Raw genomic sequence first — 24,493 nt, 5'->3', positions numbered from 1 at the left:
AGGAAAAAATCCCTGATGATATGTTTGAATCGCACTAGAAATATGTATTTCTCAAAATATATATTATCAATATCGACTATAATTATTGTAATATGTTTTCTTGTAGAAATAACTAAATTAGTTTATCAGATGATGCTTGACTTTGTTTCTGCTCTGTAAGAAGCATAACATTAATCGTGAAACAAAGATGAGTTAATGGCTACCAAAATATATGTATTGTTCTCCGGTGAATCTGAGTAAAGTGGGATGACTTGGAAGATAGTGAGTAGTTCTCTTGCAATAAGAAATAAGCGAAAAATCTACCAGGATTAAATATTAAAATCGAAGAAAGCAAGTTTTCTAACAACAAACTGTAGAATAAATCATTAATTGAACAGATGTATGTATGTGGCTTTTGTTAGTGAAGCTACTGAGGACTGATGTAACAAGGAAAATGATTTTTACTTTATATATATATATATTAGTAATGGGACAATTCCAATACTTTTCCTGATTCCGATACAATTACTGATTCTGCATCTTTATAAATCTCTAAATATTTAACTATAAAGTTGCTATTTTTTCCTGATTTCTCTAAAAACACATGTTAAATGTGCATATATTTTCTCAAACGTAAAACCATTGTGATAGATGATCTATAGATTTTAGCTTTACTAGTAATTTAAAATCAATAAATGTTTATTTTATTATTACTACATGCAGTGGAAGATTTTGTTTTAAACAAAATCAGATGAAAAAAAAAGATAATTAAAAGAATCGTTTTTGGCATCGGAAAATAGACACAAATTTTCCAATTCCAATACTGATTCCAATACCCCAAAAAGTTTTGACTTTTTGATTTTGCGATTCCGATTAATTATACCAACACTAATATATATATATATATATATATATATATATATATATATTAGTGTTGGTATAATTAATCGGAATCGCAAAATCAAAAAGTCAAAATTTGTTGCTACACAGTCATGAGCATGTTTTGGTCTTCTAGTATTTAGTAAGCTTTCAAAATAAGCGTTGTTACCTGAAAAGGTCTCTAGTTACTGAATACTAGAAGACCAAAACATGCTCATGACTGTGTAGCAACAAATTACTGCTTATGTAAAGACAAATTGAATATATATATATATATATATATAGCATAATTGTGTTGACTCACCGGTTCTCAGCAGATCACTGAAGTTAAGCAATGTTAAGCCTGGTTAGTGCCAGATGGGTGACCATTTGTGAATTCTAGGTGGTGTATGTGCTCTCTGCTTATTTCGGCATTTATACATACACTTCACTTGCCACTGGTATTTAACAATGTTGACTCAGGAGAGGTGTGGCTGGACATTGCGCATCTCCTGCCACAAAAATTTAATGCACAGGCACCCCTTTGTGGGTATCTATAGTCTGTCAAAGACTGAAGGAGCCCTTAGAGTACATATATATATATATATATATATATATATATATATATATATATATATATATATATATATATATATATACACTCTATATTTTCATTCCGGTAACCACAAAATGTCAATCCACAATCATGGTTATTATTTATATACTTTTGATTAATATATATGCAGATTTTTATATTTGCCTTTTCCATAAGCATCTTACAGGTGTTTCATTGTGCATATCGCAGATGCTACCATCACACAAATCATCAGAGACAGGAAATATTATAGTCACATTTACGTTGATGGAATAAAAAGGAAAAAGGTACTTCAACCTGAAATTCACAAACAAAAATGATATCCGCAAAATAAAGATATTCCCTCATTCACATTACAGAAAACATTCCACAGCCCCATATATATATATATATATATATATATATATATATATATATATATATATATATATATATATAATTATTTTTTACTATAATAATTAAATACCTACAGACACTAGTGTTTCATCCTTTTGGGAATCTTCAGTGCAGGGTGTCACGATTAATACCAGTTGAACGATTTGAACTCCACAACATGAGACGTCTCTGGCTTCATTAGCGGAGACCTAATCCATTTGGCTACCATTAACCGTGTGAAATAACGTTGAATTTAAATATCTTAATTTTAAATGTTCATTTACGTCAGTCAGACAGTGATCTAATCGTTATACCATGATCTATGCATAAGAGCTAAATTGATCGACTTTAATTCAACTGAAAGTGCTCAACGATAAACAAATTTCTTAAAGGGGCTGTCATAATTATTTTTTACTATAATAGTTAAATACCTATATATATATGAATCAGTAATGAGAGAAAATTAAGGTATAAAAACTATATAGTAATATATATAGATTTATTCATTTATTTGATAAGGGTACACATCTATTGGGGTTCTTGGTTAAAAAGGAACTATTTATACCATGGTATTTTGAAGCCTAATGCTTCTCATCAGGAGAATAGAGACCATGCTAGGTAACACAATGGGGATGCAATATCTAACGATAGTTTCATTAGGAGCGAAATAAATTATTGAGGTTGTTTGGGGAAACTATATTGATCTTTGTGATATAGGAGTGTAGTTTGTAACATATAATGTAAGTGGGTGTATAGCATGTCTATCATAGTGGGTTTAATGTATGTGGACAGTATGTGTGTTTAAACTCTTACATGAGATATGGGGTTTATGCTAAGTTGGTATTTTTTAGCAGGTGTATCTTTATCAGCTCAAAAAACATTTGTTAAACTTTATATTATCCTGATGTCTCCTCTTAAAGAATTGATTTAACTGTCTTTATTTAAGTCACCTATTATATATTAAGAGGTATATTTGGTAAAAAAAAAAAAACCAGGGAAACAAACTGGTTTAGATCGTCTGACTTGATCGGCAGGATAATTTTATTGTACTGTCTATTGAAAAATACTTGTAATGATTTTAAAATAATAAAACACATATATATATATATATATATATATATATATATATATATATATATATATATATATATATATATATAAATATTAAAAAATGATAAAAGTCTTAAAAATCAACAATTCTTGCTTGCTATACTCTTTATTATATATATATAAAGAAAATATAGGTTTAAAAGGGGAAATCATTTCGTGTAAACTGGTTTTTCTTCATCCTCTTTTTGCAATGTAGTAAATTATTTTTGTTTTCTAAAAATCAGTTCATCTGGAAAAAATATAAATCCTTTGATGGATACTTGTTGAGAATTTAAAAGAATAAAGTTTTTGTGCGATTGATAACAGGGACATCTTTTTTGCGCAAAGTTACAATTAAGTAGTTTACTATGTGATATGTACACATACATATTGACACACACACACACACACACACACACACACACACACACACACACACACACACACACACACACACACACAAACAAGGTAACAAACAAATAAAAATTGATGTGAAGGCGGAGGAAAATGTCAGATGTTTTGAATAAATAAAAATATATTTTGAAAAAATAAAAATATATTTTGAAAAAATAAAAATATATTTTGAATAAATAGAAATATATTTTGAATAAATGTACAGGTGATAAATATTAAATTATACGAGGTACCATCAATAAGTTTCCAGACTTTTTTAGTACAGGTATTTAAAATTGTCATAGACTCTTGAAAATTCAGTATATTACTGCTATACATCTTATGAGATGAATAACCAATTTTTATGATTTCAGGTTCAAATGAACAGCTACAGCAGGAATTGAAATACACCCTACTAAAGCCTGATTGTCACAACTGGTGAATTTCAAAAGTGAAATCTGAATGTGAGGACACTTTAGAAGAACGATATACAATACAATTCTGTTTTAAACTTGGAAAAAATTTCAGAGAAACGTATAGAATGCTTCAGACGAGTTTTAGACCATCTTGCATGAATCGAGCATCAGTTTTTGAGTGGCATAAGAGATTCAAGGAAGGCAGGGAGTCTGTGAAGGATGATGAGAGGTGTGGGAGGAGTAAGGAAGTTAGAATACTAGAGTTGATTGGTCAAATAAGAATTTCATGGACAAGGACCGTCGTGTGTCTATAGAGACAATAGGTGTGGGAAATGTACACAGAATTATTTGTGAATAACTGAAGATGTGGAAGATTTCTGTGAATAAACCAGTCCCCAACTCCATCTTTATCGAAAACAATTTGACCAAGATGGGCATCAAGATAGTCCCCCCCCCGTGACTTTTGGTTATCCCTTAAGCTCAAAAGGTTCAAAAGAGAGTCGCCAATCTGATAGGCCCTGAACTGGGATCTAAGCTTCAGCCTCTGTCCCATCGACGAAACGTTGCATCCCTCTGCCTGTTCTACAAGTATTTTAATGGTGAATGCTCTGACGAACTGCGGACACTTGTGCCCCCCACGACGTAGACACCCTCGACAAACCCGACAGGCAGCTAAATTCCACCCCCACACAGTAGAGATCCCTAGATGTAAAAGATCTTTCTACTCCAGTAGTTTCTTCCCCAGAACCGCTAGACTCTGGAATTCCATTCCAGGTTCCTGCTTCCCTAACTGTACTGATATGCAGAAGTTCAAGTGCCACGTGAATCGACATCTTGCTGCCCAAATCCCAACATAGTGCCCCAGTAGTTGCTGCCACTGATAGTAGTCCCCTACACCAAAGTGGCAATGTGCCTTGTTTGGGGTGAAAATGTAATAAAAAAAAAAAAAAAAAAAAATGAGCAGATGAAAGAAGCTGTGACGAGGGTCATTGACACACTTTCACAAAAGGATTTCCATGGGGCCTTCCAGAAGTTGTTTGAATGGTACAACAAGTGTGTTGCAACCAAAGGAGATTACTTTGAAGGGGACTAGAGTTTCATGTGTGTTCTATCAATAAAAATGCCGATACAAAATAAAGTCTGGAAACTTATTGAAGACACCTTATCATTTTTAAACATTAGTAAATAAGGAACAATCTCAAGTTAAAATCTGTTTAGTACTACGCATGTAATCTTAAGAACACTAGGGACCTCCAACGCTCGGCACAGATTCATTGATAATACACACATGAAACTCTAGACCCCTTCGAAGTAATCTCCTCTGTCTGCAATGCACTTGTACTGTTACAACAACTTCTGGAAGGTTACATGTAAATCCTTTTGCGTGAGTGTATCAATAATCTTCATCACTGTCCCTTTGATTTCCTCAATTGTCTCAGTCTCTAAGATTTTCCTTGAGCTTAGGGAATAACCAAAAGTCACAGGGAGCAAGGTTTGAACTATAGGGAGGATGAGGAACTGTCTTGATGCCCATCTTGGTTATGGTAACGTCTTTCTTTCTGATCTTCTCTGAGCACCCTTGGGATAAACTTTGCGCACAAATTTTCTGCATCTTCAGTTCTTGCGAACAATTGTGTGTACAGTTCCCACACTAACATCAAACTGTGCACTTATTGTTTCTATAGACACACGTCGGTCCTTATCCATGAAATTCTTTATTTGGCCAATCAACTCTGGTGTTCTGACTTCCTTACTTCTCCCACACTTCTCACCATCCCTCACGGACTCCCTGCCTTCCTTGAATCTCTTATGCCACTCATAAACTGATGCTTGATTCATACAAGAAGCTCCAAAAGCCATCCGAAGCATTTCATACGTTTCTGTGAAATTTTTTCCACGTTTAAAACGGGATTTTATTGCATATCGTTCTTCTAAAGTGTCCTCACGTCCAGATTTCACTTTTGAAATTTACCAGCTGTGACAATTAGGCTTTAGTAGAGTGTATTATAATTCCTGCTGTAGCTGTTCATTTGAACCTAATATCATAAAAATTGGTCATTTACCTCATAAGATGTATAGCAATAACATACTGAATTTTCAAGAGTATACGACAATTTTAAATGCCTGTACAAAAAAATCTAGTAACTTATTGAAGTATGTAGGTCTATGCACAGAGGCCTCTAATAAAATTAACACAATAAACAGTATTAAATAAACCTTACTTCCATGATTCATTTTAGCGTTTTGGTCATCCGTAAAAAGTATATACAATTATAAGTTAGACACAAAATGATGTTATCACTAATATTGTGTAAAACGATTTAACACAAGAATTTGGAGATGCCTAAAGAACAGACTTGAAATGTGTAGATGTGCTTAAATTATTGTTAATTTCAATTTGTATGAAAACTATTCTTTCAGTTCTTTTCTAACGAAGATTTAACAAAATCAAGTTAAAACAATACTTCTCGGCAGTACACTGTTTCCCGTTGTTCAAGTAACTAAATTGCAGTTTTACACAAAAACGTTATCAAAATCGGATCATTAGCGAAAAAAAAAAAAAAAAAAAATTAAAACAAAAAATACTTTTCGCCTCATCGGATCCAATAGCAAGCATTTGTCCATTTCTGAAAAAAAGAAAAAAGATTATTTAAAAAAAATTTTTTTTAGGATCTTTTCCAATATTCACCCCTATATTAAACAACTAAAATAACGCAAAATATTATGATGTGCGTGATGAAACAAAAATGTCATCTTCTAAAAATCACGTAAATTGATCAAGTACTTTCATTTTTATGTAAGAAAATCAAATTTTGTGAGTATCTGAGAAGTAACTGTCTCGCCTGCCATTTGGGAAAAAATGTGATGAAATAAGAGGAGATAACTCAACAATAATTCATACTTACTAAATTTATGTTGTAATGCCATACAAATCCCCAATTATTGCTACAAAAATTATTTTTTTTATAAAAATAAAACTACTTGATTAATTTACGTGATTTTCGGAATATGATATTTTCGTTACATCACGAACATTAAAATATACTGATTTTTCTTTATTTTTGCAATATAAGAAGAATTCTGCACAAGAACCAACTTTTAATAAGTATTCAAACAGAAAAATAAAAATATAATCAAGAAATATACAAAAATAAAAAGAGAAAAAAAGCTATCCCCTAAAATCAACCAAATAAAGGAAATAAAAATCTAAAAACAAAGAGGGTACCTGCCTACCCTTCTCAATTTTCCCTTCATAGAGAGAGAGAGAGAGAGAGAGAGAGAGAGAGAGAGAGCAGACAGACAGACAAAGGCAAGCCGGACCAGGCGCACTTGTCATCGTAATGCAAGGGGGGGGGGAGAAAGACAGTCTCCGTGTTGCTTTTCAGGTGCGTGGTAAATCGCCTAGCGACCAACACCTGGCGGCGTCACCGGGTACCTGTTGTTGGTTTGTTTTAAAATGGCGAAACAGAAGACGATACGGGTCCCGTCCGTTCGATCTGTATCCCTTCTGTGGTTGCACACGGTCCTTTTCCATGGGAAAGCTGCCGCGGGTGGACGGCCCGAGGCTCGCGGACGCTGCTTCTTTGATTGGGAAGAAGATAATTGTCGGGCATGTTAAAAAAACAAAGCAAACTAGAAAATAATAATTATTATTCAACAACAAACAATCCTGTCTCTTGGTCCAGTCGCAACTGATCACTAAAATTAATAAAACTTATCCCCTCCAAAAAAAAAAAAAATAAAAATATAAAAATACAACGAACGAAGGGAAGAAAACCAAGAAGGTTTTGAAGAGGTTTGAAAATTTAGATATAAATTAATCAGAAAGAAATGGAAATGAGGATTTAATATTTCCTACGGTCTTCTTTTAACCCTGCCTTTCTTAGTTTATGAGAAGAGAAATAATTCGGATACTTTCGTTTTTGGCGTAAAGCACTAAATATGACTGAGGACGCAAGTCATCCCCAAACAGGTGTGGACAAGTATCAAAGGTCTCGGGTAAGTGTGATTTATTATATCATTAACAGGGTTATCAAGCGTTGTCCGGGAGCATGGGTAACAAAATTAGAGTTTTAAAAGTATGTGTATGTGACATTTTTCTTTCTTCCTCCACTTTTCCCTCCAACTACCCCCCATACTTGACATCCCTCCCCTCTCTCTAGCAACTGGTTCAATATAATAGAAAAAAAAACAAACAAACATTAACTGCGGTATTAATGCAAAATACGGGACGTGCTATTTTTTAATTTTTTTTTTTTATAGGATTTTTAAATTAAATTCAATTGTAACGGTATCTTTTGTTTTTGAATTGTTAGGTGAAAGTACAGAATAGTTACCCCTCTCCCCATGTTAAAAATGGATTTTTAAATAACGTTATTTCAGCAGTGAAAAGAAAAGAGTGAAAAATAATTTTTTTAAACTTCATGTTAAGTTGGTATCTGATGATTTGATGTTTATCTCCTTCTGACGGCAGGAAGATGTGACACAAGGTGGAGAAAGCCAGCGCCTCGGAGGAAGAGCACTCTGACCTGCAAAAATTTCCGGGAAGCCCCATCGGCATTTCTTCAGGTATAATTCCTTAGAGGCGCTGACTTTTCAAATCCCAAACTTCTTAATCTTCTAAAAGGGTGAGAAGGCAAAGCCCGAGACGACTATTCCTCAGCCAACAGAAGAACTCATTTCAACAATGCCTTAGACCCCCCCCCCCAAGTCTCCAGACAGAATTTTTAAAATCATAATAATCAGATCGGCGTCATGCTGAATCAAATGATGTAATATTTGAACGGATATTGTCTGTAGATTCTGAATTTTAGTTCCGCATGCGCACATACACGCACATAATTTCTGTAATAACTTTGAAAGGTGCTAGTGCAGAGAGTGATCCGCGCTATTTTTAAAATCGTATTTCCACGTTTAATTAAAGTTTTATTATATGTTTTTTTTTATTCAATTGTAAGGTTAAAGTACAGAATAGGTACAAAACACCCTCCCCTCCCAATGTTAAGAATGGCTTTTAAAATAATAACGTTATTATTTCAGCACGGATCACTCTCTGCATGAGTACCCTTTTTAATTTTTAAATTTTCAACAACTTTTTAATTTTTTAATTTTAGACTAAAATTTAAAAATTCTTTGAGACAACAGGGGCACGTGCAAATTTTTTTTTTTTTTTTTTTTTTTTTTTTTTGCTTTAGGAGAATACACGAACCATAATACTTTACGTTCGATGGGAAAAATAAAGGACCCCATTCTGCATTAAAGGCTTCAAAATTTGAATTTCAAAATATCGCGAAAGCAAACGTACAGACAGCAGCCATTTTAAATCTTTATATTAATAAAATTGTAACATTTTCTCGTGTGTTTGTGATTCTCGCCTGTTTTTTTTACAAGGTGGTCACCACTTATCAAGGCCCGGGAGCCACTCAGGGATAAGGGTTATTGTGTGTACAGTACGTTAGTGTGGATATTTAAAGTGTCTACTTAAGGGGGCAGTTCATCAGGAATTTGTTTATGTTGGACTTGAAGACATCCAAGTCGTAGTCAGGAGGGAAGCAGGCAGACGGAACAGAGTTCCACAGGCGTGCACTTCTAAGAAAGAAGCTTTGTTCATGGAATCTACGTTTTGATTTAGGCATAGATAAAGCGTGGGGAAAGTTTTTGACATTGGATTCAGCTAGGCGGGTGTTTTTAGCAGAGATTGGAGTTCAGACGAGCACCTGCCATGAAAATAACAATAAAACAAAGATAGGCTTGCAACGTCTCTTCTATGGGAGAAAGGTTGCAGGGAAGAGAAAAGGGAATCCCCCACTAAGCCACGGAGTCTATTTTGTACTCTGTCAAGGCAGGATAGGCTGTTTTTAGCAGCTCCTGCCCAGATATGGCAGCAGTGTTTCATCCTTGGACGTACTTGGCTTTTATATAGATAGACGTGACTTACAAATTAATTTTATTTAATGTTAATTATTTTTTAAAATAAATATCATAGCGTAAAGTAATAAAAGGAACGTTCTCCCACCTCAATAAAAAAGAGACGAAATTAAATCTACCACAATATTTTGTTGGAAAAAGGTCCAATTATTTTCCAGAATGAGAGAAACATAAGTACAGGGTGGAATGATAAAATTGTCGCCCCCAAAAAGACAACTTGGTTCCATTTCCGTTTGATGAAAACCGGTTTTCTTTTTTGTTGCGAACCACCACTAGTTGGCCAGTTATATACAAATCCAAGAGCGATAGGAGGCTTCTATCATGTGTGAAAGTGACACAATGTTCAATGAGCAAGATCGGAGATGTGCCGCTGTACAACTCATACTCTCTACCGATCCAAGTTATGGCAACAGGACCATTGCCAGCACCCTCAAAATGCAAATCCGGGCGGTTGAATGCTTGAGGGCACAGCTCAGCAAAGTTTCCAGCCATGGTTATGGTCTTTGATGTAGTCAGGTAGTGGTGTACTTTCAAATGAGGGCCACATCATGCCACCTCACATCTTCGAAGTTGGCTTGAAAGTCAACACCAAAGTGTACCTGGGTGTGCTGAAGAGTGTGGTGATCCCCTGGTGCAATCAAATGGCCGCTGGCAGACCTTAGGTGTATCAGCAGGACTCTGCGCCGGCCCACAAGTTCAAGGCTTGGCTTCAGAAGGAGTGCTACGACTTTGTACTCTTCTCTCACTGGCTCCCCTCCCTTCTAGACCTGAACCCGCTGGACTACATCGTTTGTTTATACGTCAAGAACATTACCAACATGACCTCACACAACACCAAAACCAGCCTGATCACTACCGTCCGCCGAGTATTTGCCGATTTCCCACCGGCGCTTGTACAAAAGGCATGCTCCCAGTTCCGGACCCATATCAAGGCAGTGATTGAGGCTGAAGGCGGCTACCTTGAGTAGATGTTAGCTTTACTACATAATCAAGTGTAGCGAGTGTCGGCTGCTACAGATACTCTGTAACTGCTATACAAGTTACCTGAATTGATTTTTTTTCAATAAAATTTTTAAAATAAAGCTGTAGTGTTGTTTTCTTTAGGGAAACAAATTTATCGTTCCACCCTAAACCATCAATTGTGTGAAAATGTTCTACTAGTATTTTGTTCAATCTCCGATTTAGAGGCGATTATCGATGTTCGAATATATCTCGAATTTGACTAGTGTTGGAGCCTTTTCTAGTCTCACACAAAAACGCGTTCACATCTCAAGCTATATTGTCATATACATACGTGCACACAAACATATGCGCCTACGTCCATACACGTACATATATTCACATTCGTGTACATACACTCACATTCACGTGTATGCACACACACGCTAACGTACGCACATGTACACACACATGGACAACATCACTTCCCCTTTCAAAGGAAATCCACACATGCGCAAAAGACCACCGGAAACACCTATAAAAGCAAGAGACAAGCTGTTTCCAGCCCTTTTTCCAACTCGCTTTCCGAGGTGAGTGGTCGGCGCACCAGCCACCGCCGTTTCGGCAGGCACGCGCATGCGTGCCTCACGCCATTTGCTACTATGTGGGACAAAAAGCCAACAGACAGTATGTACACTTTATACGCTTTCTCTCTCCATGAACTGGATTGACATTCTCACTCTTTCTCACTCTTTCTACTACTTGTGCCAGAGAACACCACCGCGTAGCTGACTGCTAACATGGCGCACAGTTTAACTGATGTCAACCCTCTATCTTTTTCTTTGTCTCCATGCTGGACTATCATTCCCATTTTCCACTACATCACTCACTTCTCTTCCCACGCGTGAACAAACGATAGTGACCCGTACGTGAGATGAACACACATTTCCTTTTTCCTTCTATACTACCAATCCCGCAACAAACGATGGTTACACCCGCGCGGACATGAACACGTGTTATATCTAAAACATTCATTCTTTCAACAGTAAATAAACAACACGTTTATCTATTCCAGCAATTGAGTCTTTGTTTCCTTCATTCCATTCGTTTCATTATTTTTCTTTTGTAACGGGATTAGGATTTATATATCCTAGTCCTCTACACTAGCATTTTGTTTTTCATTCTAACTCGACAAACCTAACACTACTCTTATTTTTAAGTTAAAAAACAAAAAACAACTTTAAGTTAAAACACAAAACTCATCGGTACTATTGCATTTTGTAAACCGGATGTCTAGAAACGCATGATTCAGGTTTCCCGGCACCTGACGTAAACCATCGGATTATGCCGAGCAAATCTTTATAAAAAATCAGAACGCAACAACGATTACCAAATGAGAATCCACATAATTAGCAGACGATTTTTGATAAATTGGAAGAGAAAGGAAAAAAAACACAAAACCTTTTTAGTTATTAATTTTAAATCATGAAGCAGCAGCAGCACGTGGCAATTAATCTAACTATGCATGACAAGTTACTGCAAACTGATCGCATTTAAAATGAGACAGAAAAAATGTCAGAAGAGAACATACCGTTACCGATTGGAGGATCTAATTCTACCCCACCCTCCATATTTTAGTTTTTAATAGGCACAGCTCAAAAATGAAAGATAAATGAATTTTTTTTCTTAATGGGCACTTGTACAGTTTAATGAAGACATTAAAATATTGAAAAAAAGATTATATTGTACGTATCCGTTTTGATCTCCGAAAAAAAAAAAAATTCACTTAATTTGATCGAGTAGGTTTTTTGTTTTTTTTTAAGCGGAAAAACACGTTTTTTGTGAAAATAATTAAAATATATAATTTTCTTTTTGCTAATCTTAAATATAATAAATATTAACATATTCAGTGAATTTCACACTTCAAAACACAAAAGATGAAAAATTAAACACATTCAAAATTCGGATTTTCAATCTTAAAATTTGATACGTACGCAGTTGTTTTTTTTTGGGGGGGGGGGTTTGCTTGTTTGTTTTATCTACAAACCTCACCCTCCCCACAATACAATATATTTTGCTTAGTTTCGGCTGATTATTTTAAGCATATTTGTACCCACAAATGAAGGGGAGTTGTAGGCAAAAAAATATACTTATATAAATATCGATTATAAAAACACACACACACACACACACACACACACACACACACACACAAATAACACCATTACAAAGTTCGTTCTTCGTTTAATAATTGGTGAAAATTTTGTATTGATTGGATAATTACTTGGTTTTTCGTAGATTTTTAAAGAGACTCCATCCAAAAATACTTACTCTTTCCTTTCGTTTTGGCCGTGCCTAGTTTTTAAGCACGTGATAAAAAAAGGCTTCTACTTATTTAAAACAATAATAATAATAATAATAAAAATAATAATAATAATAATAATAAAAAAAAATGATAATAAATAAAAATTAATAATAATAATAATAAAAATGAATAATAATAAAATAATAATAAAAATAATTATAAATAAAAATTAATAATAATAATAATAAAAATAATTATAAATAAAAATTAATAATAATAATGATAATAAAAAATAATAATAAATAATGATAATAAAAATAATAATAATAAAAATAAAAATAATAATAATGATAATAATAATAAAAAATGATAATAATAAACAATATTTATTAATAAAACTTGCGGTAGGTATTATATTTTAGTTTATTGCCTTTCATTTTTTTTTTTTATTATAATTCATATTTGATGAATGTTGCTATTTTCTGTTTCTTAACATTTTAAAAATTTGCTCAGCATAATTCGGTAGTTTACTTTTTACTTTCATTTTCATTTCCTGTTTGTTTTTTGAGTTACCACTTATCAAGGCCTAGAGGTCACTTGAGGATAAGGGTTAATGAGTGTAAAGTAGTCAGTGCGACAATGGCTCAGTGATAGATTTTGGTGGGAATTTGGCAGAATTGAACTATTTAAGAAGATCGGATAGCAAGAACTTATTCACATGGACTTAAAAATAATTATGTTGCACTCAGCTGAGAAGCAGGTCAGTGGAACAGTTCCACAGGGAGGCAGTTCTAGGAAAGAAGCTTTATTCATGGAATTTGTGTTTAAATTTGGGCACTGAGAGAGAGAGAGTAGAGGAACTTGTTGGCAAGTGCTATTTGTGAAAGTTTGGTGATGGGGGACATTGAATGAAGCTCAGACGAGCACTTTTTTTTTTAAAGGAGTCACCACTTATCAAGGCCCAGAGGTCACTCGAGGATAAGTGTTAATGAGTGTACAGTGGTCAAGGGAAATATATCGTAGTCATCGTCAGTAGTGGAAATTTGCTGTGAAAATAATTGGGACAAAACAGAAATGTCCATGGGATTTTGTCAGAAAGAGAAAAAAACAAATAATAATTGTTTTTTTAATTGTCGTTATATATCTGTTATCGTCGTTATATATCTGTTAACATGAAAGGTTGTTTTAAAACCTCTGCTGAGAGGTATGAAGAGATCCAGAGATTCTTGGCTGATTAAGGCTGACAGCTTAGAATAGGGGTCAAGGAGAGAGGGTCGCCGCCAGGCGTTGTTCGACCTGGGGTGACTAATCACTCCTAATTTGATAATAAGTGAAGGCCTCAGTGCAAAGGAGGGTTAAAATTTGTTATAGATAAGTTCGAGGGGGAGGAGTAGAGATTAAGGGAACAGAGAGAGAGAGAGAGAGAGAGAGAGAGAGAGAGAGAGAGAGAGAGAGAGAGAGAGAGAAGTGTTGAGTAGACAAGAGGAAGGGCAAGCTCTAAGAGGAAGAAAGAAAGGGTGTTTGTAACCGCTCTCTCAAGGAGAGGTGGGAAAAGAGGTTGGATTTAGAAAAAGGAATTCTAAAAAGAGTAGAGTCGTAGCCAGCAAACTGAACGGCTGGGTTGGTCAAGCGCTCCCGATTTGGGAGCCCTCAGGGCCTGATGTTATGATGTTAACTAGCCTGTGTTAATGGGAAATCTGTGACTTTACTGGTCTGGTCTTACATCGTTTCACTGCTATAGTCAGTCACCTCAATTTAGACAGTAGCTGTTATGAAGTAATGAAATTAATAAATAGTTTGTTATTGTTATAAACCGGAGTTTTGTTTGTTTGTAGTGAAGACTCTTCATTTTGCAGCAAGCCGCAAGGACCAGCAGAGTGATTGATGTACCCAGAGACTACCTAGACAGGGTAGGAGACAATTCGATCGAGAGGCAAAGCGCCGCACCATGAAAACACAGTGGGTGAAGACGATCAACAGGCCAACTTGTGACGGGACAATGTACGATCGAAAGAACACCTGTGATATCGGGTGGAATCCGATGAGGTTAAGGACACCCGGTGTGGTTGGTGCAGTATCAGTCAATGTTATATTAGTGCAATCATGGAAGCATGGAACTGGGAGGGAATTCTTAAATCTGAAGAAAGAAACTATTAGAGTAGAAGCCTTTCCTGCATCTAAGAATCTCAGTATCTTGTATAGGGGGTTGGATGTCTATATACAACTGTGTATGTACAGTAAAATATATTAAATAAACATACGTGTATAGAGTTGAATCGTGGTGTGTTGAATGTGTACATGTGGTACTTCCAATGTCTTTTGTTTCTTATCATAAATTGACCATATGTATGCTCATTGTATAACAGACTGTTGTTCTTGTTCTAAATGTCTATTTTACAGCCGGTGATTTGTCTCATCTATTGGTGTTGATGTGTGTTTGTCAGAACTTGTAACAACATTTACATAACCACATACCTGTTCTGCTATTGTTTTTTTCTGGGAGTTTCTTCACCATCTTGGGGAGTGGGATTTGCTTTAAGGGAGACATTCACACGACAGACGAAGACAATGTATGTTTTTATGTATTTTATTCACTCCCTGGTATTCGTCATAGCAGAAACAGAATGACCAACAATCTTTGGCTTGGGAGTGGGGTTCTTCTGTGTCTCCATTCTGAGATTTCTTCCCCATCATGGGAAGACCCATTTCTAGCCCATCTGTCTTTGTTGATGTCTCGAATCCAACTGCCCGATGCTTGCACAAACTCGAGCATGTAACATGCGACACGTCACTTCCAGTCACCTGTTCAAATACTTTCAGGTGCAAACTGACCAGGTCATCGAGTTTGACATGTTTTGACAACCTGTCAAAATGTGTCGATTCAAATCTGTTGTCCACTCCTCACTAGATAGATAAATAAGTATATATACAAATAGATAGATAGATACACAGATAATTAGATAAACAGATAATTTACTGCTTCTGTCGAGTTAGTTGGGGGTATATACATCAAGAGGGCACAAGTGTTACGAGTTCATCAGAGCACATTCCATTAAAGTACTTGTAAAACAAGAGCAGAGATGCAACATTGCGGTGATGAAGCAGAGGTTGGAGCTTGGTTAACAGCACGGGATTTATTAGATTTAAGACTCTTTTTTTTTTTTTTGAGAGACTAGTGTTAGATATACAAGCTCAGATGTGACAACAATACTCCATGCATGGGCGAATTGTGACTTTGAAATTCCCTCAATTTCCTGCTCATCTGACTGTACTAACCTGCAGAATTTAAAATGTAATGTGAACAAACATTTCACTGCTCAACTCCTCATAATCCCTTGTTAGACACAGTCCCAAACAGTAGCCCCTTACATTCCAAGTGGTAAGATGCCTTGGAATGAAAAATCATAATAAAAAAAAACAAAGGCTGCATTGAGAGCAGATCTTCTGTTAATCATTCCAATCCCTCTTCAAATAGGCCTGTAATGGAATCCGCCATTAAATGCCTGTATAATACTTTTTTAAACTGTGAAATTTGGCGAGGAAGATTTCTGAATGCAGTTTGTCACTCTGCAAAGAATCATGATGCACTGCACTTTCTACACTTCAATAAGATAACAACCAAACACATCCTAAGCAAATCTTCCACACTCAGTACTTCTTAAAATGTATTCCGCAAGAGTATGCACACATTTCATCCCCATTCAAAAATTATTACATTAATTCTAATCAAACTGTCTTCCACAAAAACGCATTCCCACACAAACGGTAGCAAACACTTTATCTCTCTATTTACCAAGTCCTCCTAATCTCCTCGCATCACCATCAAAAGTTTATTTATTTGTATCAGTATTTGTATAGCATTACTTTTCTGAAGTATGGATGTCCAAAATTGAGATAAACAGAATTATCAATACTTTTGTTTTTCATTACACTATTACAACCTCATCGTTATATATACAGTCAATGTATTACACAAACTATTATTACTAATTACATTTCCGTACGCTATTACAAAACCTTTCACTTCTAAAAACATGCAAATACAAAAACGAAACATTACGACACCTACATTCATCCATACATTTGATTGTTTGACTGTTAATCATAAAAATATGAAATTCCATGATTGCAAAAAAAAAAAAACAACAAAACAAAAAGCACAAAGCATAATCATCACATTTTAGTCGATTATTACACTACGATTATTATGCATAAAATTAATACATACATAGACACTTCAGAATTAATGCAATTCCTTACCCTAGCATAAAAAACATTCATCTACAATCAGTTAAACCTAACACAACAAACATAATTACGTTTAGATGCATCCATACTTTCATGATTACCGACCAACAGTTTGTTTTCATGCATTTAGACTAACGTGCTGAGGATCTATCAATTCAATGGGAGGAAAATTGCTGTCATTTTTCAAAATGGTAGGTAAAATTCCTTTCATTATCAATGTTTCAATATACCTATCTTTACATAACCAACTTTCCAGGCCATTACAGCGTTTCAAGATTGTTAACCATTTATTTATTTTTTTTTTTTTTGGGGGGGGGGGTATGGGAACTAAATCCTGTGCGATTCTTAAGCAATTATGTAAAATTTTTCGATGTTGCCACTCGGACATAGGGTTAATAGTAACAATTTTTTTAAAACTGTTTTAAACCTAGAATAAACAGAATATGAATGATCATTTTATGCAAAATTGATCTCCCATCCTAATTTTTTTTTTTTTTTTTAGTTTTGTTTATTTTCGACTTTCCACCAAATTTTGTTGAGTGTACACACGTAATCACATTAAATAGAACCTCATTGTGGAGAGAGCAGGATCAACAAAGAGTGCTAATCTACAATTTTACCAGCGTTTTCTTTCTATTTATTTTTTTTTACTTTCAAGGCTAAGTTTCATTACCTTATTAATTCATTAATTTCTTTATTTTTTGCTTAACAAAAAAAAAACAAAAGTAGTGTTTGATGTTTTTTTAGCTGAAACGATACTGAATATGATACTGTTTATTTTCAAATGAATTTGTCAGTTTAAATGCTTTTAATTGCTGCCCAAACAGTTTAACTCACTAACTCAGTCCGATAATATATATATATATATATTTTTTTTTACATAGGCGTCACCACTTATCAAGGCCGATAGGCCACTCAGGGATAAGGGTTAAAGAGTGTACAGTAGTCAAAAGAACAATAAAGTAATCGATAGTAATGAAAGTTCGGTAAATTTGTTAACTTAAGCGGAACGGGTCATCAGAAACCTGTTCACGTTGGACTTGAAGACAACCATATTATAAACAGCTGGAAAGCAGGAAAACGGAAGACAATTCCACAGGCGTGCAGTTCTAAGAAAGAAGCTTTGATCATGGAATCTATGTTTAGGTTTAGGCACAGATAAAGAGTGGGGGAAATTATTGATAGTGTTTTCAGCGAGTCGAGTGTTTTTTGTGAAAGTTTGGCGAGGGGGGACCATAGATTGAAGCTCACTCGAACACTTTCCATGAAAATAACGATAAAGCAGAGACATACTCGCCACATTTCTTCTGTGAGATAGAGGTTGCAGCGAAGAGAAAAGGACATCTCCCACCAATCAAGGCAGGACAAGTCTTTTCTAGCAGCTCCTGCCCATATGTGGCAACAGTATTCCATCCTTGGACGTACCTGGCTCTTATATAGATAGAGAATTGCATCAGCAGTGAGATATCTACTGGATCGATAGAAGGATCTGGCCATTTTTCCAGTGGCCTTGGCAACAGATTTGATGTACGTATTCCATTTAAGATCAGGAGTAAAGGTCAAGCCCAGAAGCCTGTCAAAACTTGAGGCCTCCCCAAGACGAGAGCCATTCATTTTAATTGATGCTAGATGGGGATCAGAACGTTGATGATGTAAAGATAGAAGCTTGGTTTTAGATGCATTAAAAGTAACCAGCCACTCCTTTCCCCATTGTACAACGTGATCAAGATCAGAGGAGAGAGAATCGGAGAGAACTTGGTCGTTTACTGTCTTAGATGTGCTGCCATAGATGGTTGTGTCGTCAGCAAAAATGTCTACGAATGATGTAAGGATGTGATTTGGAAGATCATTAATGTAGATCAGGAAAAGAGTTGGGCCCAGGATGGACCCCTGAGGGACACCGGCATTAATACTGTGAGCTTCTGATTTTTGCCCCTCAACTACTACTCTTATGAACCTATCAGAGAGAAATGATTTAATAATTGAGAAGACATTTCTAGCTTTACCATAGCTGGAGATCTTGTGAAGTAAACCTTTATGCCATACCCTATCAAAGGCCTTTGATATGTCAAGAGCAATTGCCCTAGAAAGGTTGCCTCTGTCGAGAGATTCGCTAATCCTATGAGATATAACTGTAAGCACATCTGCTGTAGATCTAGCAGAATGGAAAATAACACAGTTGCTATCATGTGCTAAGTAAGATTAAAATAAACAAATATTTTGTCACTGAAATGCATCAATATTTTAAGAGCTTATTACTATTGGAGTACATGTGACTTGCTCCCTCACTTTGGTAGAGTCATTTTGGACGACGGTAGCATCTTTGGATCTTGCTAAGAACCACACTAACAATTACATAAATAAATTGAGTATAACTTATTCTATAGCAAAGGAAGCAAATTAAGGAAATATACAGACGTGCATGCATAATAAAATGGAAATGAATGAAACATTAAAAAAAATAGAAGGGTCACCAGTTGGTAAGTGCTAACTCAAAACATAACCAGTTTTATTAATAAAAAATTGAAAAAAGCTAAATTTTATAACAAAACATTTTTATATCTTATTATATAATAACAATATGAAAGTTATTTTCAGTAAATGTTAATTTATGCAAAGTCGTATTTTGTAAAGAAATTTGAACGAGATGTCAGAAATCATTGTGTACATTTATTCTACATAAAATATTTTTTATTTTAAATTAAAACTAAATTTTACTTTAAAAAAAAGTTGCTTAAATTATTTGTCATTCTAAAGTATAGAAAAAAATTCAAAATAAAATTTGTTAAAAAATTGTTTAATTTATTTTTCATGTTTTTTTCTTGCATTTATTTTATATAAGTAAAAATAAAAGTTGTTTGACTTGTCATAAAATGCATGCGATACAGCAAAGGATTCCGCCGAATATATTTGTTCCACTCGCTCTCTCCACATAAATTTATAAACATACGAACTAAACAGATTCACCAATGTCCCGTCGATTCATTCTATTTTGAATTAATCTTAATTTTTGATCAATGAAATGGCAGTTGGAAACAATGTTGATTTTTTGCTTATTGAAGGTTAACACATTTTAATTATGCATTTCTTAAGTTTCAATGGGTAAAATAAATGAACTTTTACACGAAATGACTCCTTATGTAATAATGTTTAAGAAACGTTTTCAATTCCTTGTACCCTATGAAAACAGGTTATAGAGTTGCAAAGGGTCATGTCCTCGTCAAACGGCAGCAAAGTACTCCAATGAGTTGCCGGGATCATATCCTGGTCACGGAAACACCAAATATAACCCAACAAAATCTCCAAAGAGTGTTCACTGGTATGTAAGTGTAGTTCTAGGTAGTTCCGATTTTCAGAACACACAAGAAAGTTCAGTAGCACAGCCTTGATCGTCTATATGATGACAGGTTTTGATGCTTGATTCTCGTTATTTCCCTGGCCTGCAAGTAAAAGAACAAAATAAAAAAAAAATTAAAAAAATTTTCTATTTTAATTAAAGGACAAAAACTCAGTCTTCGGGGAGATAAGTGTGATGTGGGCCTCAGGCTGTATCTGGTGTTAAGGTAGGTGCTCTTGTTGTTTGCTGTTTCTAGAAAGAAATTAATTCAAGTGGACAATTTCATTTGGTAGTTAAGTAACGAATTCCATAGACAATGAATAAAATAAAACTCCAGTCGTCAGTTCTTGTTTTTACGAGGATAAATTATTAAATAAAACTCCTGACTACAATGTTTTGCTGTTATAAAGTGGAATTAAATGGAAAGAAAAAATATATGCATTTTTTTTAACAATGCAAATATTTACAATCACGTGTAACAGTTTTCTCAGAAAAAATAAATCTATTTGTAATGCACCATTGCTTCATTTTCTCTTTTATTCTTCTCTCCCTTGTGAGATTTTCTTCACCATGGTCAGTGAGGGTGGGGGGTAGTAGCGATATGGGTGGGAGGCTTGTTCAGACTCAACTCGACTGCTCGACTCAACTCAACTGCCAAAATTCGCTCTCGCATACCTTCTTAAAACTAGGTAGTGGAGAAAGTGCTGACAAGGTCTGAAGTCCCAATCAATTCCTGCATTATCAAAATTGAATTCACCCAGATTGGCCAATTTGGTAAAATCACCTGTGCATATTAATTAAGTAACTTTCCATTGAAAACTTCCCAAGTTTAGACAAAATAACTGTACTACCATTCTCTCTAAATCAATGGTTTCCTTCACAAAACAGTATTATTATTAAATATTATTATCAATCCCAAAATCTGTTCAGGTGAAGTTATTTTTCCTTATTTTTGTTTGAGTCATCAACCAAACAAATGAAGTCAGCAAAGCAATTGGGAATTGCTCGGGATTGTTCATATAATAAAAGTTCTAAATCTTATTTTTCTCATATCACCCATAAACCCTATTTAGCGACATTACCATGTAATTTAACTTTGCTCGCTTTATTTTAAAAAGTAAGCATTGAAAAAGCATTTTACATTTAATAATAAGCATTAGAAGATTGGCAGTGAAAAAAAAAAACACAATCACTAAAAGATAAGCCTTTTATTATTTCTTGTCACCATTTTGAAAAATCACTCGCAAATGCGCTTGTAACGTAAAGCACTGATTAAGCTATTTTTAAAGTTTTTTTTTTACCTTGGTTAACAAATGTAACTGTGATTTGGGAAACAAAAGCAACTTCTAGCATTTTTAAATATTTATAAAAATTGTATTGAATTTCGGTAATTTTGCTTCTTATTAGTTTACGTTTTAATTTTCCTATGTTATTTTCATTTCAAGTTACGACATGTGCGTTGTTAGGTCTTCTATTACTTGGCGCATTTCTCATTTTTGTTGGAAATAATCATTGTCAGGACTAGGTTTATTTACTTGTGGACCCTAGATTACTTTATAACCCTCGTCCTACTTGGTTGCTAGCCACTTTTATACGTGTTTTTGAAATTGGAAAACTAATAAACATTTTGTATTCTATTTTTTTACGGTTTTTAGTGGTCACGTGATCGGGTATATCTCTCTCAAGCACGAGACCGCCATCTTGTGTGTTACAAACTGTTGAAAGAAATAGAAAAGACAATAACAAAGAACCTGTTGGATTTGCATACATGTATATTTATTCACTGATAAACGATTTGTTAAAGACAAATATAAAAGGGTTTATAGGAATATGTAATGCAATACGTTACTATCCCAAATACAATAAGAAAAAAGCACTTTGCTGAAAGAGAAAGAGCCAGAACTATGCATGAGTGATGAAAGTTAATGTTACTTTGTTGTGTGTTTGTGAGAGTCTTTGCAACTGCTATCAGAAAATGTAGATTAGAGCAAAAGTTTACTAAGATTTATCACACTTTGATCATCTTGACAAAAACAGAATAATCAATATTCCTATTCGTCACTTGTAATATAACAATGCTGCACAGTAAATGTAACATGTAATACATCTGTATATACTAGCAGGGCGACCCGACATTGTCCGAGATTAAATGAGGATCAATGAATGTTTCACACTTCAATAACTTTTATTATAATTAAGATTTGGTAAAAGTGCCCAACTTTCAATCCAATCGATTGATTGCCTGCTCTAGCCAGGGACGCACCACAATGTTTTGGAAGGAAGCTTCACATGCTGCCCTGCAATGACTTAATCTACAATACATTATATTCTACATTGCACTGTTTAGAACCTACCGTTGGTTTTATAAAATTATTTTGTATATAATGGCTTGAATCAAGTTTAAAATGCAAAAGTTAAGTATCATAGTTCAGTTGTTTTGTAAATAGAAACATTTATTTTGAACACGCCCATATCTTATCAAAGAACCTACTGTTGATTTTATACGCCAAACCCTTCTGCTTGTGCAGTAATAAAACTTTTCAAATACACTTGTGATGTTAGGCTGTGTTAGATTGTTAACTTTGGTCAGAATCGTATAGTTCTTCTTTAATTGGATTTTTTAGATTATTGGTTTTTGATACTTATCAGGGACATTCTGAGAAAAAAAACTTTAAATACAATTCCAAACACATAAAGTACATTTGCGTATAATCTAAAAAAAATCTGGCAAGCCGTTTCAGAGTCCATAGGGAACAAACTCACACACGTGCACACACACACACACACACACACACACACACACACACACACACACACACACACACACAGTGCTTTTTATATATGTTGAGATATGTTGAGGGCTTGCAGACCAGTAATAATCAAGACAATAAAATAATATAATAAGCACTCTAGTCTATTAAAAATTTCCTGGGCAGCACTGCTAGCATTCCTCGGTCATGGTGCCTCAAACAGTAAGCAAAAAGCTTCCTTCATCTCAAAGAGAAGAGGCAAAGCCTGGAAGGGTAGACCAACTAGGACTATTCAGAATGAATGCCTCAGCCCAACAGATAAAAGGTTACTGAAATGATCCAGTTTCTACTGCACTGATTGTCGAGATCAAAACTTTGACTGGTATCATGATTGTGACTGAATGGCGAACAAATGTCACTAATCATGGTATTTATTTCCTTCTCACTGCAGGAAGATGTGACACAAGGTTGGAAAAAGGGAGCACAAATCACTGCCACAATATTTAGATGTAAATATATATATATATATATATATATATATATATATATATATATATACTTATACGTAAAATTCACGGCCATCATGAATTAGAACAAATACATGAGGACATTACCAAGGCTGCTGCAAAGAAGGTGGGCTCCCTCTACCGTGCTAAAAAAAATTACTCACACCAGAGAGCATTCTATATTTTTACAAAGCCATCAATTCGACCATGCATCTTGTATTGTTGCCACAGCTGGGCAAGTGCATCTGGCACTATTCTCTCACTCATAGACGGATTCAAAACAATTTCAAATATAATGGGGCATGCATTATCGGCCAAGCTCAAACCTCTGTCCCATCGACACAATGTTGCATTCCTATCTTACAAGTATTTTAATAGAACATGCTCGAACACGTCTAAATCCCACCCCTACACAGTAGAAATCCCGAGATGCCAGAAAGCCTTCTACTCTAATAGTTTCTTCCCTCAGATTGCTAGACTTTGAAGGTCATTGACTGTTTCCTGCTCCTATGACTTAACTATACTGGAGAAGTTTAAATGTAATGTGGACAAACATCCTGCTGCTCAACTCCCTCACAGTGCCTTGTTAGACACGATCACAAATAATAGCCTCGTTTCAAGTGACAGTATGCTTTGTTTGGGGTGAAACACGGTTCACTCATAAATATGACCTTGTATGTTACAGTTACAGGTTGATTCCTAACAGACTGATTGGAATTGAAACTAAAAACAAACAGATTAATCGCTTAAAATGGTGTAACTTTAAGAATTACGT

The 24,493-nt window shown here is 34.8% G+C and overlaps 1 protein-coding gene across 2 annotated transcripts in view; it reads left to right on the top strand.

The window, feature by feature from the left end:
• Positions 1-7,089: 7,089 nt before the first annotated feature.
• Positions 7,090-24,493, top strand: part of LOC145290401 (uncharacterized) — a 179,332-nt gene continuing 161,928 nt past the window's right edge. For both annotated transcript variants that reach the window (XM_080136484.1, XM_080136486.1), the window contains exon 1: positions 7,090-7,704. In XM_080136484.1, the coding sequence (XP_079992610.1) occupies positions 7,648-7,704 (57 nt within the window). In that variant the 5' untranslated portion in view covers positions 7,090-7,647. The remainder of the gene's footprint in view (positions 7,705-24,493) is intronic.

This window comes from Euprymna scolopes, chromosome 2 (assembly GCF_053919585.1).
Source record: "Euprymna scolopes isolate OS-2025 chromosome 2, ASM5391958v1, whole genome shotgun sequence".
NCBI lineage: Eukaryota > Metazoa > Mollusca > Cephalopoda > Sepiida > Sepiolidae > Euprymna > Euprymna scolopes.
Note: the sequence above shows the minus strand (reverse complement) of the source record. Positions and strands in the feature narration are given on the sequence as shown.